Source organism: Leishmania major, chromosome 14 (genome assembly GCF_000002725.2).
Source record: "Leishmania major strain Friedlin complete genome, chromosome 14".
NCBI lineage: Eukaryota > Euglenozoa > Kinetoplastea > Trypanosomatida > Trypanosomatidae > Leishmania > Leishmania major.
The window spans coordinates 426,398-442,950 of NC_007255.2; the positions used below are offsets into that span (position 1 = coordinate 426,398).

The window sequence follows — 16,553 nt, forward strand, 5'->3', positions numbered from 1 at the left end:
GAAGAGCAAGGTTTTCTTTTTCGGTGCTTTTGAACGTTTCGATTTCCTGCAGCAAAACAGGAGGTCAAAATCCAGTCTGCTCCTGCTCATCGCGTGGTGCGAGGCAGCGGCGGACACGCCTTACAGCAAAATGCCGACCCCGTCATCGGAGCACGGCCCCTGCCTCCAGCGCTACCCGCCCGCCTCGCAGGTTGCCTCACAGCCGCTCCCCCCATCATGCCGGGTGCCACGTGCTGCATCCCCCTCTCGGCGCGGCACAGGCTCCCGGCACCAGTAGGCAGCCATGGCCGCGTGGCGTACGTCGGAGTCACGCCGACGCTGCACCCGTCATACGAATCGTGCAAGCGTGTTCACGGTCGCATGCCGCTCCAACGCAACGCCATCCCACGGCCTCACCGCCAGCCTCAGTGGCGCTGCATCGCACTGAGCCCACACCCTTACGTCGCAGGTGCTCGACACAGTCACCAGTAAAACTGCTTTAGCACGCCCGTGGGTGAGGGGCCGCTGGGCTTCAGGGTGAATAGTGGAGGTTGACGCCACGCTGAGGCGCCGTGTTTCGTTAAATAAGAGCGTGGAAAAGCTGAAGGGAGAGCGCATCAGGGCTTTTCGTCAAAGTGTGCAGGCACATAATCTGTGGTTCGGCGAGCTGAAAGTCGAGAATGTAATGATGGCACCTCGAACTACCTTTTTTCACAGCCGTGATCGCCGCTTTGAATAAATTCATGAAGATAGCGCTGGATAGAGGCTAAACGAGGGGGCGGGGGCTTGCAGAAGGAGCCAAGTCGAGGTACTTGCTGGGAACAGGGCCACATGAACGGATTTGAGTTGACAGAGGGAAAGAGTGAGCTCTCTCGGTACACTGGGCATTGTGTGGTGTCGTCGAAAAGGTCGTGCGTTGGACGTAGCTGCAGCTCAGACGCGGTAACACAGTGGTCGACGCTGATGGAAAGAGGAGCGGCTGCTCTCTGTCGCTATGGTGTCGGACTTCGCCAGTGAACCCTACGACTGGCATTTGCACCATCGCCATTTTTACTCATTGCTCATGGATCGAACCAGCTCGACGGCGATCAAGAGCGGCGCTGACTGAACGTGACATCGAGTTCTTTTTTCTGTATTTCGCTCTTCAGCAGCCTTCAAGATCATGTGTTGCGAAAAGGAGGCTAGACAGTCGGGCTGAAGTGCGTTTTTTTTGGCCTACTGTGGCTGATACAGATCGACCTGCTTGCTGGTGAACTAACGTCTCAGAAGCCCCGGAAAGTGAAGAAAACGAAAAAACACGTTCATGACTTTCAGAACTTGATTCTGATAGAGGTACCGTGATATGAGAATGTGCCACTGAGCCGAAAGGCCTTTGCTCGCCATAGTCTCGATGTGTATGCCAAAGTCGCGTCTCGCGACCCTTTCAAAAGTGATTGTGTACCCAAGCGAAAGATACTAAAAGTTCTTTTGTTTTCAAACAAGACAGGGGAAAAACTTATCGTTGTGAGTGATGAGTTCAGACTGAGGCGGTTCATGTGTAGCCTTCTTCCTCACCGAAGTATTTTTGGTTTTAGCGCACCCGCGATCCCTTCTTAGCGGCAAGGCTGGTAGGAAGCAGCTATAGAAATCGCGTGTTGCCAGAGAGGTACCGCTTTTTCACTCCCAAAAGCATATTCTCCCTATGTGCTGCATAACTCTTAGTCCTCTATGACTTCATTTGTCCTGGCCTTATGTTCTTTTTTTTTATTTTGCAGCTGGTGGGTGGTGTGCGCAAAGGTGGACGAAGATTTTAGTCATACACAATCGCACATACGCAGCAGTGCAAAATGATGTCCACTAAGGTCATTCAAGAACTGAAGGAGCTGCCCTTGAACACAGTCGAGGATGCGCAGAAGTTTTTCTCCATTGTAGATGATGTAAAAGAGCAAGGTGTCGCGCTTCCACCCATTACCCATATGTTTTTTGCACGAGTTGACTCGGGCCTTCACTTCGAGCCATACCACATTCGCACAATATGTCGTGATAATCGTCCGATGAACTACTACGTTGTGACAAAGGGTCACGTTATTCACGTCGATCGGCGCAATGGGGAGTACAAGGTAGTCGCGACCTTGGAACAGTGGCTGTTAGAAGCAAAGTGCTTCAACAGAATCTGTAAAATTGCTTTTTTCAGAAATTACATTCGTCACAAAGCTCTCCTACGCCTCCTAGAGAGTGCGCGCCGCACAAAACTTGAGAGAATTCGTGCCATTCTCTCAAAACGACTTCTATTGGCGACGCCGACGTTCCAAAAAGATCTGATTGCACTGAGGAGAAAAGCATTTGATTTTCAGTGGACCCCAGCCACAGAAGGCTTCAAAAAGGTCCTTTCTTTGCAAATCAGCGGTGAAAAAGGCAATATTGCCGGGTTCTCAACCGACGAGTTTGTCGAAATGCAGGATGATTACGGGAAATTGCTCCAGCGGAAATTTGCATCTCTCCTGCTAGACATTTTGAGTGTAGTCGTGGAGCGCGTGGAAAACGTCACACAGCTTCTCTCGACAATGCGAGTAATCGAAAAATACCCAGGTGCTACCGGATGCGTCAACAAAGACGTAACTGCAAAGGAGCTCCACAAGCGGCAAATGGAGCAAAAGCGGCTGGTCGTAGATTACGAAAAGCTTCCTTCTTATATTCGACTGGTACATCATTTTCAGCTCGAAAGCACGTTTCAGCAGGCATGCTCTACTTTTTTCGACCTGGAAGGCGCAGTGCGAAGGCGAGCGGCAATTCTGCGTTGGCGGTTTCGGGTGGAATGCATAGTCGAGGGCCGCAAGGAGCTTTCTCTGTTTCCGTCAAAAGAGCATGTGACGAAAACGGCTGAAGCAGTCATGGACAAATGCATCGATTTGCTCTCCGGTGCACCGACGTGCGTCGGGTCTGAGGCTCTGAAGCCGTTTACCACTATGATTCAGACAGCCACTGTGCGCAGTGCGCTGCTCGGCGATGCCCTCATCTCCGTCTACAAAAAAGAAGTCCTCCAGTTCATTGAGGCAGACTACGATGAGGCAAAAAGCAAGCTGTCGTCCTACGAGCCGCTTGTGACCGTGTCGCAATTTTTAGCCGAGTGGCAGGACGTGTCAATGAACTGGGACAGCACTCTGTCGCATGAAAATTCGCTTTTGGTGTCCATAACAGAGTCCGAAATTCGTGGCTACGCAACCAGAGCTTACAAAGCACAAAGCGAAATTATGAAGCTGTCGAATCGAACCTACGGAACAGTTGTCGTTGAATGTGACAAGACACTGCAAAAGCTGGTTGCTCAGCTGAAAGGCGTCCTGGTCGACATCGAAGCAGCCCTGGGGCAGCTTATCAAGTTGAATTTCCGTTACTTGAAGGCAGAGTGCGATTTCTGGGTGGGAAAGCTCAGCCTTCCAGACATAGCCCTCGCTCAATTCATCAATTGGTATTTAGGACTGCAAGATTCGGGGTCCATTTTCGATGAATTCTCCAACCATGTGGTGGATATACAAAATCTACATCGATTGCTATGTGAGTTGCGCGAAAAATCCAACGCAGGCGTTATTAATGATGAGGTAGATTACTCGTCCGTCTTGCGCGCTCCGTTCCAGTGCGCAGTAACCGAGGCTCGAAAATACTACCTTTCGAATTCTAGCAGGATCAAGGAAATGCTGCTTGCCGAGCACACCCGCATCATCGCGTCGGTCACAAGCACGACAAAGCGACTGGCGAGCGAGTACAGCAATGAAAACGCAAACGAAATTGGTGCGCCGGTTACGCAAAAGCTGGAGGATGTTCGCGATGAACTCGTGCAGGCAAATAGTGAGGCAAGGCAGCTGGACATGTATGCACGAGTTTTAGAAATGCAGACCTTCAACTGGTCGGAGATCGCTGTGGCCGAGGACGAACTCCAAAAATATGTGGAGCTATGGAATGTGCACAAGGAAGCCACCGATTTGCGGCACCGGCTTGAGGCAAAGACTGTCGAAGAAATTGACGGTCAAGAGCTGAAGGACACAATAGTTTCATTGTTTCAGCGCGCATTCAAGGCGCAAAAAAATACCCCGGGCTGCACTGCCAATTATTTAGTAAAGTCGCTTGCGGTTGAAAAGGCGAATGTGCCCATGTACGTTGAACTGTGCAACCCGGCGTTGAAGGAAGCGCATTGGTTACAGCTGTTTCAGCATACGAGCATACAACTCATTCCCTCCGCAAAGCGCACGCTGCGTTCCTTGGAGGCGGCCGGTCTCATGACAAACGAGCACTCAGCAGCTGTGCGTGAGGTTGTTTCCAGTGCCGTAGGCGTTTACGAGCTGGAGCAGCAGCTCAAGAAGCTGCAGGACTATTGGGCAAACCACTTGTTTGTGGTTGTTCCCTACGGCGGGCGGTCCAACGCGTTCGTCGTGGACGCCGTTGACGCAACGCTGGAGGAGCTCGAAGAGCAGCAAATCGTGGTGCAGACGTGTCTTACCTCCAAGTACCTTGCCCCTGTCCAGACGGAGATGAAGGAGTGGGAAGCTAAGCTTAGTTTAATTCACTCCGTTCTCATGGAGTGGGTTGGAGTGCAGAAGGCATGGATGTATTTGGAGTTTATCTTCACGAGTGACGACATTAAGCGCCAGCTCCCGGACGAGTCTCTTCTGTTCTCTTCCGCCGACCGCTTTTTCGGCTCACTGATGAAGCGCTGCTCCGAAGACCCACATATGGCGCCGCTGTGCCTAGAGGGTAACGGCGACACCCTGAAGAAGCTGCAAAAGTGCACCTACCAGCTGGAGTGCATTCAGAAGAAGATCGATGAATACCTTGAGACGAAGCGTGTGGCATTCCCGCGGTTTTACTTTCTCTCGAATGACGAGCTGCTGTCGATTTTGTCTGATTCTCGCAACCCGCTGGCAGTGCAGCCGCACTTGCAGAAGTGTTTTGATAACATCAAGGCGCTGGTTTTCGCGGATGACAAGACGATTGTGGCCATGCGGAGCTCTGAGGGTGAGGAAGTGCTGTTCACGCATCCCGTCAAAGTGATAGGCAACGTGGAGAGCTGGCTGAACGATGTCGAGCGCGCGATGCGGGCGACGCTGTTTGATTGCCTGGCCGCGTGCCTGCGTGCGTACACGACAGAGCACCGAACAAAGTGGTTTTTCGAGCACCCGGCGCAGTGTGTGACGACAGTGGACCAAATCATGTGGACCAGGGAGGTGGAAGAAGTCATCACGGCGACCGGCAGCGGGGATTCTTCTGCGTGGTCGTCGTATCAGGACCGCTTTGGCGAGCAGCTTCTCCAGACGGTGGAGCTCGTGAAGCTTTCTCTGACTGCGTTGCAGCGCACCGTAGTATCCAACCTTATAGTGGTTGATGTGCACTGCCGGGACGTTTGCGCGGAGCTGGCAGCTGACTCCGCTAGCGCGGCGCCACATCCGTGCAGCTCACTGCTCGATTTCGGGTGGCAGAAGCAGCTGCGTTTCTACTACGGCCCACCGACTAGCGCGCATGGGTCCGGCGGTGTTGCAGAGATGGCCGACTGCTTTGTTCGGCACGGCGCGGCGGAGCTCCCCTACGGCTACGAGTACCTTGGCAACCAACCGCGCCTCGTCATCACTCCTCTCACAGAGCGCGCCTTCTTGACGTGCACGGCGGCGTTACACATGCAGAAGGGAGCTGCGCCGCAGGGCCCGGCCGGGACCGGCAAGACGGAGTCGGTCAAGGATTTGGGCAAGGCTCTTGCTCGAACCGTTGTTGTGTTCAACTGCTCCGACGGTCTTGACTACCGCATGATGAGCCAAATGTTCGCAGGGCTGGCGCAGGCCGGCGCGTGGGCGTGCTTTGACGAATTCAACCGTATTGAGCTGGAAGTGCTCTCCGTGGTGGCTCAGCAGATGCTCGACATCACCACTGCCATCACGCAGAGGCAGACGTTTATGAAGTTCGAGGGCCATCACATCAAGCTGCACACCAACTTTGGCGTCTTCATCACCATGAACCCCGGCTACGCCGGGCGCACGGAGCTGCCCGACAACCTCAAGGCTCTCTTTCGACCCGTGTGCATGATGATTCCAAACTACGCCCTCATTGCCGAAATTATGTTCTACGCCGAAGGCTACGGCAAGGCGCAGTCACTCGCGGCCAAAATGATTCGGCTTTACTCGTTGGCGTCGCAACAGCTGTCGAAGCAGGATCACTACGACTTTGGCATGCGCGCTGTCAAGAGCATTCTCGTCCTTGCCGGGCGACTGAAGCGCGCTGACCCGGATTCGGATGAAGAGCTGCTGCTCGTGCGTGCCATTCGCGAGGCGAACCTGCCCAAATTCCTCGTGGACGATCGTCACCTCTTCATGGCGCTGCTGCACGACTTCTTTCCTACCATCGTGGAGGTGGCCCCGGCATCGGTCAGTGAGGTTATTCTCAGCGAGGCGAAATGCTTCTTGACAGAGGAGCTTGTGCACACGTCTCTGTCCAGCCCTGAGGCTCAGATGCGGCTGCAGCCCACGGAGGGGTTGCTTTTCAAAACGCAGCAGCTGTTCGACACGCTCATGACTCGTCATGGATTGATGCTGGTGGGCCACACCATGACGGGCAAGACGACGGTACGCGACACACTTGCGTCGGTGTTGACGCGCCTTGGGCGGGTGCTGGACACGACCCCTGTCCCGGGAGCCGCGGGTGGCGATAGCGGCAACGGCAACCCAGGTGCCAAAGGCGGGCTGGCCGGGACGCGGAGGCACACCCTTGCCGCTTCCATGCGTGCGCTCGATGCGCGGTGTCAGTCGTACTTCACCACCACCCACGCCACGGTCTGCAACCCGAAGGCAATTTCGATGACGGAGCTATACGGCGACGTGAATCCCCTCACCCGCGAGTGGCAGGACGGCGTCTTCTCTGCCATCGTGCGCGATCTGGTCAAGCAGAGCGCAGCGCAGCACGGGCGCGCGGCGACGCGGCACTGGGTCATCTTCGATGGCCCGGTGGACGCCGTGTGGGTTGAGAACCTCAACACCGTGCTCGACGACAGCAAGATGCTCTGCCTCGTGAACGGTGAGCGTATTCGCATCCCTGACACCATCTCGCTCCTTTTCGAGGTGCAGGACTTGCGTGTCGCGTCACCTGCTACAGTGTCGCGCTGCGGCATGGTCTACGTGGACGAGGAGTGCGTTGACGGTGGATGGTCGCCGCTGCTGCACAGCCTTTCCCAGGCAGCCGCTCAGGAGCTGAGGGCGCAATGGCACCACGACCGCTTCCTGCAGCTTTGCGGGTCTCTCGTGCCGCCCCTGCTGCAGGTCGTTCGAGAGGAGTGCACGGAGTACATCGCCACTTGCAACGCGCAGCTGACGCTGAACCTCTTCTACTTGATGAAGGCAGCTGTGCAGCACCTCCAGGGCGTGATCGACGAGGATCGGCAAGAGCAGCAAAAACAGCTGCGCGATGACGCGGCCGCGCTCGTGCTCGACTCCGGTGTGTCGCGGCCGTCCATCGACTCCACATTCCGGCGCTTTTCTCGCCGCCGCAGCTCGCGTGTCACGCGCACTGCCGTCCTCGTGCGCGGAGATGCCATCTTCGACGCGCTGTTTTTGCAAAGCTGTGCCTGGGGTCTTGGCGGAAACCTGACGGAGACCACGCGCGCACGCTTCGCAGCAGCGATGCTGCCGCTGGTCCGCAAAGGGGCGCTCAACTTCCCCGCGGACGCTGAGGCCGAGGGATGTGGTGTGTTCGACTATGGCGTTGACTACGAGATCGGCGACTGGCGGCGGTGGTCAGAGATGGTGCCGGAGTTCCACTACAACGCCAGCGTCCCCTACTTCGATCTCCTCGTGCCGACGGAGCAAACGGCCGCGCTGCAGTATCTCTTGCGCAGCGCCACAACCACCCATCATCACATGCTGCTGAACGGCTTGACGGGCACCGGCAAGTCGTCCACGGTGAACAGCTTCCTGTTGCAGACTCTGCACACCGAGGACGCCGCGAGCTCGACGGCGGCCTTCCGCTTCACGCTGTCTGCCCAGACCTCCGCGCAGGCGCTGCAGAACACAATTGAGATGAAGCTGACGCGGCGCAAAGGCGACCGCGAGTTTGGCGCTCCGTCCGGCAAGACCATGATGATCGCCGTCATCGACGACTGCAATGTGCCGCAGCTGGAGGAGTACGGGGCGGCGCCGCCTGTGGAGTTGCTGCGGCAGATGATTACGCAGGGCGGCTTCTACGATCGCAAGCGGCTCTTCTTCAAGGAGGTGGTACAGACGATGCTGATAGCTTGCTGTGGCGAGCCAGGCGGCGGCAAGAACGAGATGACACCCCGCTTCACATCGAAGCTGCTCTGCTTCTGCGCCCCACAGCTAACGGAAACGTCGATGAGGTCCATCTTCTCCGCCATCTTGAAGGGCTTCTTCTACGCGCGCGGCTTTGCGACCGAGGTGGCCGCGCTGGCGGACGCCGTAGTCGACAGCACCCTGGAGGCGTATCGCCGCATCGCGGTGGAGTGTTTGCCCACCCCAGACAAGACACACTGCACTTTCAACTTGCGCGACGTCAGCAAGGTGTTTCAGGGCATTCTACAGATCAAGCCCGCTCACTGCGCATCCCCCCAGGCCCTCATCGACCTCTGGAGCCACGAGGCGTCTCGTGTCTTCCACGATCGCCTGATCGACGACACCGATCGCGGCTGGTGGTGGCGCTGCTGTGCCGAGGTGATCGAGAAGCACTTCTGCGGTGATGTCACGGCCGCAAACGCAGACGCGGCCGACACAGATGCTGCCCAGCCCGTGCCATCTCCACTGCCCGCCCCAGATCCTGCACAGCTCGCGACCATCTTCTACGGTGCGTGGGTCAACCGTGATTACCAGCGCATTGGCCAAGACACGTCGCTGCAGGTGGTGGCGCAGCAGCACTTGGCCGAATACAACACGCAGAGCACCACACCCATGAATTTGGTCTTCTTCGACCAAGCGGTGCAGCACTTGTCACGCATCTGCCGCATTGTGAGCCAGCCGCGCGGCCATGCGCTGCTCGTCGGCGTCGGCGGAAGCGGCCGCTCATCGCTCTGCCGCCTCGCCGCCTTTATGATGAACATGGACGTGCAAACAGTCCACATCGCACGCAACTACGGCATCGAGGAGTTCCGAGACGAGGTGCGGAAGGTGCTGCTCGATAGCGGCGCACGGGGCAAGGAAGTGGTTTTTGTCATCTCGGACTCGCAGCTAGTGCACAGCGAGATGCTGGAGGACATCAACAACCTTCTTAACACTGGCGAGGTGCCGGGGATGATGGGACTGGAGGACATGGAGACGGTTGTGCGGTGCTGCCGCGAGGCGTCGCTCGCCTCCGGTCGCCCCGACACGCGCGCCAGTGTGTACGAGTACTTCGTCTCACAGAGTCGCGAGCGGTTCCACCTGTGCCTGTGCATGTCCCCGATGAGTGGCGTCTTCCGCGATCGGTTGCGCATGTTTCCTGCGCTGGTGAACTGCACTACGATCGACTGGTTCTCGGAGTGGCCGCAAGAGGCACTCCGCGCCGTGGCGCAGTCGACGCTCTCGAGTGCTGCTCGAGATGGCGCCGCGGGGCCCGGCACAGACCAGCTGAGCGCTCTCATGGTCTTGCTGCAGTCCACCGTCAAGGATGCGGCGGAGCGACTGTACGCGCAGCATCGGCGGCGCACTCACGTGACCCCGACCAGCTACTTGGCCGTGCTCACGCTGTACAACACGATGGGCCGGCGACTGCGGCGCGATCTGCAGGCCAGCGCCAACCGCTACCGTAACGGACTGAAGAAACTCGACACGGCGAAGTCGACGATTGCGCAGCTGCAGCAGCAGATCCGCGAGATGCAGCCTGGACTGGCAGCTGCGGCGAAGCAGGTGGAGGAGCAGAAGCAGACACTAGCTGTGGAGCAGCTCGAGGCGAATCAGATGAAGGAGGCGCAGTCCAAGGAGGAGGCGACGGCGCTGCAGCTCATGAATGAGGCGGAGTCGATCCGCCGTGAATGCGAGGAGGGGCTGCAGCAGGCGTTACCGGCTCTCGAGGCGGCCAAGCAGGCACTTGAGACGCTGAGCGCGAAGGACATTCAAGAAATCAAAACCTTCACGACGCCGCCGAGCAACGTGGAGAAGACGATGAATGCCGTGCTTGTGCTGCTGGGCGAGAAGGATGGCTGGGCGAGCGCCAAGGCATGCCTCGGAAAGCTCGACTTCATCTCTCGATTGACAGGATACCCACGTGACTCTATCACCCCCGCATGCATTCGCAAGCTCGCTGTATTCGTGCAGGATCCTGACTTCGTGCCGGACATCATCGAGAAGACGTCGCTGCCGTGCCGATCCATGTGCATGTGGGTGCATGCCATGTATAAGTACTACTTTGTCGCCAAGGAGATTGCGCCGAAGCGTGCGCGGCTGGCAGGGGCAGAGGAGAAGGTGGAGGTGGCACGCAAGGAGCTGCAGGCGAAGCAGGTGGCTTTGCAGAAGGTGCTCGACCACATTAGCGACCTACAGGCTGCGGCTGCTGCGGCGCAGGAGAAGGCAGATCACTTCCAGCGACAGATCGAAACCGCCATGGCGCGACTCGTGCGCGCCGATCAGCTCATCTCCGGACTCGCCTCCGAGCGTGTGCGTTGGAAGGAGGCGCTGGCGAAACTGGAGACGCAGCTGGGCTGCGTGGAGGGGACTGCGGCGCTGGCCGCCGGCTGCGTGGGCTACCTCGGCCCTTTTCCGCTGGACTACCGAGAGGTGCTGGTGGAGCGGTGGCGCTCGGAGTGCACGGCGCTGCACATCCCCTTCGACGCCACCTATTCCCTCGAGGGCTTTGAGACGGAGGCGACGGTGCAGCAGTGGGCACTACAGTCCCTGCCGCGTGACACGTACTCCATTCAGAACGCTACGATCCTACACAGGACGACGCAGTGCTGCTACATGATCGATCCGCAGGGGCAGGCGAATGCATTCGTGCGAAAGTTGGAGCGCAGTCGCTCAAGCGGCGCTGCAGGCCTGCTGCAGCTGAAGCTGAACAGTCCGAACTTTATGCGGCAGATAGAAAACGCCGTGCAGAAGGGACAGGCGGTGCTTCTGGAAGATGTTGGTGAGACACTCGACGCAGCACTGGATCCGATTCTGCTGAAGCAAGTGCGCCGCGTGGCTGGTCGCGATGTCGTCACACTTGGCGACCGCGAGGTCACCTACGACGACCGTTTCCATCTGTACATCACGACGAAGCTCGCGAACCCCGTGCTGACGCCGGAGCTGCAGGTGAAGCTGACGGTGATCGACTTCACGGTGACGCGGGAGGGGCTGGAGGAGCAGCTGCTCGCCGACATTGTCGGCTCAGAGCGGGCGTCGCTGCAGCAGCGCGGTGACCGCTGCGTCATCTCGATCGCGGCGAATCGCGAGGAGATTGCAGCCCTCGAGGCGCAGGTGCTGCAGCAGCTGAGCGACGCCACCGGTGACGTCCTGGACAATGCCGAGCTGATTCAGGCGCTGCAGACCTCGAAGGTGACGTCCGAGAAGATCGGCGTCGAGCTGGCCGCGGTAGAAGAGACGAACAAGACGATCAATGCCACCCGTGACGTGTACCGCCCGCTGGCGGTGCGCGGCTCTCTGCTGTACGGCGCGATTACGCAGATGGCCAAGGTGGACCCCATGTACGACTACTCGCTGCCCTTCTTCAAGAACCTGGTCGTCTCCGTCTTGGCCAGCACGCGGCGCCAGCGACCGCAATTGCAGCAGCCGCATCGCCCGTCCTCGATCCCCGCCTCGTCCATGATGCTCGGCAACGGCAGCCTGCATGAAAGAGAGGCGCAGAACTGCCACGTGAGCCTTGCGCCGACAGACAGCAGCCATGGCCTGCCTGGCGCGAGTGCTGAGGAGGAAGAAGAGGCTGCTGCGGCGATGTCTGAGGCCGAGGTGGAGGCGCGCGTCGTGATGCTCGTAGAAGAGGTGACGTGGATGAGCTACCGCGTTCTGTGCCGCGGTCTCTTCGGCCCCCACAAGCTGCTCTTCAGCTTCGTGCTAGCAACGACGCTTCTACGCAGCACGGGCCAGATTACAAAGGAGGAATGGGAGTTGTTTCTCTGCGGCGGGGCGGGACGGGCGCTGCCGCCGGCCTTTGCTGCCGCCGGCGGAGAGGGCAGCGACGGTGCGACGGTGCAGCGCCCTGGGTACGTGTCAAGTGGAACCTGGGTCGACTTTGGCGCCATTTGCGGCCTTGAGGCTTTTGCTGAGGTGTATGAGAGCTTCATCGCATCCTTGGCGGACACTTCCGACCTCGGCGACGCGGATCTTTCTGGTGACAGACCACTGCCGTGGACGGCGTGGTTTACCGAGACCTACGGCGCGGAGGTGCTCACTCGTCTGCCGGCGTCTTTGGCTCACCTGTCGTTGTGGCACCGCGTGCTGGCTGTGAAGATCCTTCGGCCGAACAAGTTCCACTACATGGCGGCTCAGCTCGTTGCGGACACGCTGGGGCAGCGCTACACCATCGCTCCTCCCTTTGACCTCGAGGAGGCCTTCCTGGACAGCACCAAAATGACGCCGATCATCTTCATTCTTTCACCCGGCGCGGACCCGACATCGCTGTTCCTCAGCTTCGCAGAGGAGCGCGGGTTTTCCGGACGCAAGCACATGCTCTCTCTCGGGCAAGATCAAGATGTGCGTGCCACACAGATGATCCGGGAGGGGCAGCGCGAGGGCGCCTGGGTGTACCTGCAGAACTGCCATGTGTACGCATCATGGATGCCGCAGCTGCAGGCGCTCGTCGAGAGCATGAACCCGAGCGAAATACACGCCGACTTCCGACTCTGGCTGACCAGCAACCCATCACCGAGCTTCCCTCCACTGGTGCTTCAGGCAGGCCTGAAGCTCACACAGGAGCCGCCGATGGGGCTACGGGGAAAGGTACTGAGCACGTTGCGGAGTACCGTGGTGGCGGATGTTTGGGCCGCCACTGCTTCTGCCGCGGACGTCGGGAACGCCGACTCCAACGACGCCTCCGTCTCTGCGTCGTCGCCGGCCGTCTTGCGAGGCGGGCATCCCTCCATCGAGTTGCAGCGACTTGTCTGGACACTCGCGTTCTACCACGGCACTGTGATGGAGCGACGACGCTATCGCCCGCTCGGGTGGAATATCTCCTATGACTGGGGCATGGCTGACTTCGAGGCAGGGCTGGCGACGCTGCAGACGGCTCTTGATCGCTGCAAAGACGGCGGCGCAGGTCTGCCGACCGAGGAGTTGTGCTACATGCTCGGCACGATTGACTTCGGCGGACGTGTGACGGACGAGTGGGATACGCTGTGTCTGCAGGTACTGACGCGCCGCTTCTTCGACACGGATGCTCCAGGCACGACGTTGCAGCAGAAATCACCGCAAGACGCCATCACGCCACCTCCGTTCCCCAAGGATGGTGTTAGTTATGCAGCGCTGCTGCAACTCGCCGAGGCGGCCTTCACCGTTGGCCGGGAAAGTCGAAAAGACGGCGATGGGGAGGATGAGAGCGGGGAGAGTCCTGCGCGCTTCGGCTTGCATGACAACGCTACTCTGTCGGTGGAGCAGCAGCTCTCGTTGGGACTTGTCGACGCGCTTGTCTTAATGAACGCCAGCGGAGCTGTGACCGGCGCGACTAGCGCGCAACGTCGGAGCGCCAGCGGAGACCACGGCGAGGAGGACGCCAAGGCAAGCGGCGACGAGGCGATGGAGAACCCTGTCGCTGCCGTGGCCCGAAATTTGCTGGCGCAGCTGCCCCCTCTGCTGCCTCGCCAAGAGGCAGTGCTGGGCAGCATGACCTCGCCCAACCACAGCACCACCACCACGACCGCGGTTAGCGCGGTGGCAGACCCGGCGCCGTTGCAGACCTTGCTTTCCCACGAGACAGACCTGTACAATTGCCTTCTGTCCACGATGCAGAGCTCGCTGGCAGAGCTGATTCGCGCCCTCAAGGGTGAGGTGGTCGTAACGTCGCGGCTGGAGTTGATGATGCAGCGGCTGGCCTTCAATCAAGTGCCGGAGGTGTGGGCACAGGTTGGCTATCTTACCCTCAAGCCGCTCGGCTCCTTCATGGAGGATCTCCTGCGTCGCGTACACTTCATGCGGCGCTGGGGAGAGGCTGGGCCACCACCGAGCTTCTGGCTCTCCGGCGTCTTCTTTCCTCAAGGCTTCGTCACTGCGTTGTTGCAAGCGCGGAGCCGTGCGCTGCAGGTGCCCATAGACTCCCTGCAGCTGCGCTTCCGCGCTCTGGCGCCGAGTGAGGCGGCCGAGGTGTCGGCTCTGACGGCTTCGCACGAAGCGGGTACCGGCAGCAAGGCGCCGACCTTGGTCGGCGCCTACGTGAATGGCCTCTACCTCGAGGGCTGTGGCTGGGATGCAGCACGCGGTGGGCTCGTGGAGGCCGCGCCCGGTGCCCTCACTGTGGAGCTGCCCATTATCCACTTCGAACCTGTCATGGGGTCGGAGTCGGTCGCCAAGGGCCCCAGCGCGTCCGCAGCGGAAGCCGCTGCCGCATACGTGTGCCCCCTCTACAAGGTGCGCACACGCGCCGGCACCTTGTCGACGACCGGCGTCTCCACCAACTACGTGACCAGCTTGACGTTGCCGTCGCTCGACGGCGTTCCAGGCGACCACTGGACATTGCGCGGCGTGGCCGCTCTCTGCGCATTGGATAATTAAGCGGCAAAAAGGGGCGGCCTGCATTCCAAACACATGAGAGCGCAGAAATCTGGTTATGTGAAACTCTCTTACGCTCTTTGTTGGTGTGCTCCACTCGCCGGCAGATGCGGCGGGGCCTCCGTGGCGCTTGGCGTACGTCTTGCGTACCGTTCGGAGTGGCCGGGCATCTGTAGCGAACAGCGACATTGGAGGGAGAGGGGGCGCGGCGGGACGTCTCTCGCTCGCTCTCTGTATGTGTGTGTATGCGTACGCGTCTCCCACATGCGTCTGTGCTCTTTGCCGTTGTCGTTTTATATAGTATGGTCTGCCTCATTCTGGATCCTTCGTGTCGCTGCTCGTTTTCGTGTCCTGTGTTGTCGCTGGTGGCTGTGTGTGGGGTGTGTCAACATCGCCGCCGTGGGTCTGTGGTGCCCTGTTGCGGTTGCCGTGGTGCTTCTCTTTGTACAACTTCCACCCCTGCCCCCTCCGGCGTCTTCTCCTTTTTCTTGTTTTGTTGGCCGTGGGGCACACACCGTTTCTGTTTCCGTTGCGGGTGTGGAACCATCGTGTCCCATCGTTGATGATGCCAGTGGGTCTTTGTCTGTCTGCCCCTTGTTGATATGTACCTTACTCTGCGCGAATGGCTTCTTGAATATGTACTTTGTTGGTGCCGCGCCGACACCACGTTTTGTGTGCGTGTGCGAAACGGAGCCACCAGCCCCCTCCTCCTCCTCCTTCCCTCTCACACCCCACGTGGACGCGCCCTCTCTCCCCCTCCCGCCGCTCTGCTTCCTTCCTTCCTTCCCTCTTGTGTGATCCACCTCTCCTTTTGGACAAGCGGGATCCGGCACGCGACTTTTACACCTCACCATTTTCTTTGCCCGTGGCGTCTCTCTGAACCACCACCACCGCCGCCGCCCCTCCTCCTCCTCCTCCTCCTCGCCTTCCCCTCGCTTCTTGTTTGCCCTTACGTGGCTACATCGCCGCACACACGAGCCGCAGCAGCAGCAGTAAAAGGGACAGGAAGCTGCACATCAACGTACGGCAACACACGCACACACACACACCCTGCGCGTGCGTTTGTGTGCACCTTTTCCGCTTCTGTCTCCCCATCTCGTGCTCTCTGTCAGCAGCGCGACTTCTCATCGAGTGAGTTCATGTAAAATAACATGCAAGCCTGCACACCATGTAGTGGGCGCTTCACCACTTCCTTCAAAACACACATATATATATATATATATATATATATATCAAAACAGGTCACAAGGGTCTTAAGCGAGCCGCAGAGGACGGATGCTGAACACTCTCCCACCGCCCCCTCCTCCGCACCCACACGCGCACAGCAATACGTGTCTGCGGAGCGACCCTCGCAACCGGGTGTGCACTCGGATGTGCCTTCGCTCTTGTGGGCTCGACAGAGAAGCACAGCCATCTCTCTGCGTGGGCATGTGTATGTGTGCGCGGGCGCGCATGTGTAAAGTGGGCCCCTGCAGTCCTCTCTTTATTTCGCTCCTTCTCTCACAATCTTCTCTTCATCTAACAGTGCGTCCGTACGTAGAAGCGAAAAGCAAAACAACAGACATACCGTCACCATACACATACAAGCAGCGTCGACGCGCCCCTCTCTCCTCTCTCCCGCACGCATTCCCTTTCGAGAGGCCCCTCCTGCTCCCTCCTCCCGGTACTGGGACAACTCACCCTTCCACCTCCCCTTCCCCCGCAAGAACGGAGAATCAGAAGAAAAGACACAGCGATACACACGCACCAGCATCAAAGACAGCAGGACTCTCCCACGTGTGGGCTGTGTCTTTCTCTCTCGCTCTCCCTCTCCCCCCCCCCTCCTCCTCTCTGTATCCTTGGCCCCCGCCCCTCCCTCCCCTCCTCCTTCTCCCCCCGCTCTCTTGAACGGGCTGCGCCGCGCGTCTTTCATCGTTCTCCCCATCTCTGTCCCCACATTTCCTT

General features: G+C 58.9%; 1 protein-coding gene across 1 annotated transcript; it reads left to right on the forward strand.

The window, feature by feature from the left end:
* Positions 1-1,805: 1,805 nt before the first annotated feature.
* LMJF_14_1060 (putative dynein heavy chain) lies at positions 1,806-14,612 on the forward strand (the record flags this gene model as incomplete). The annotated part of the gene is made up of 1 exon (XM_001687653.1): positions 1,806-14,612. The coding sequence occupies one exon, from the start codon at positions 1,806-1,808 to the stop codon at positions 14,610-14,612; it is 12,807 nt and encodes a 4,268-aa protein (XP_001687705.1).
* Between the last annotated feature and the right edge of the window lie 1,941 nt (positions 14,613-16,553).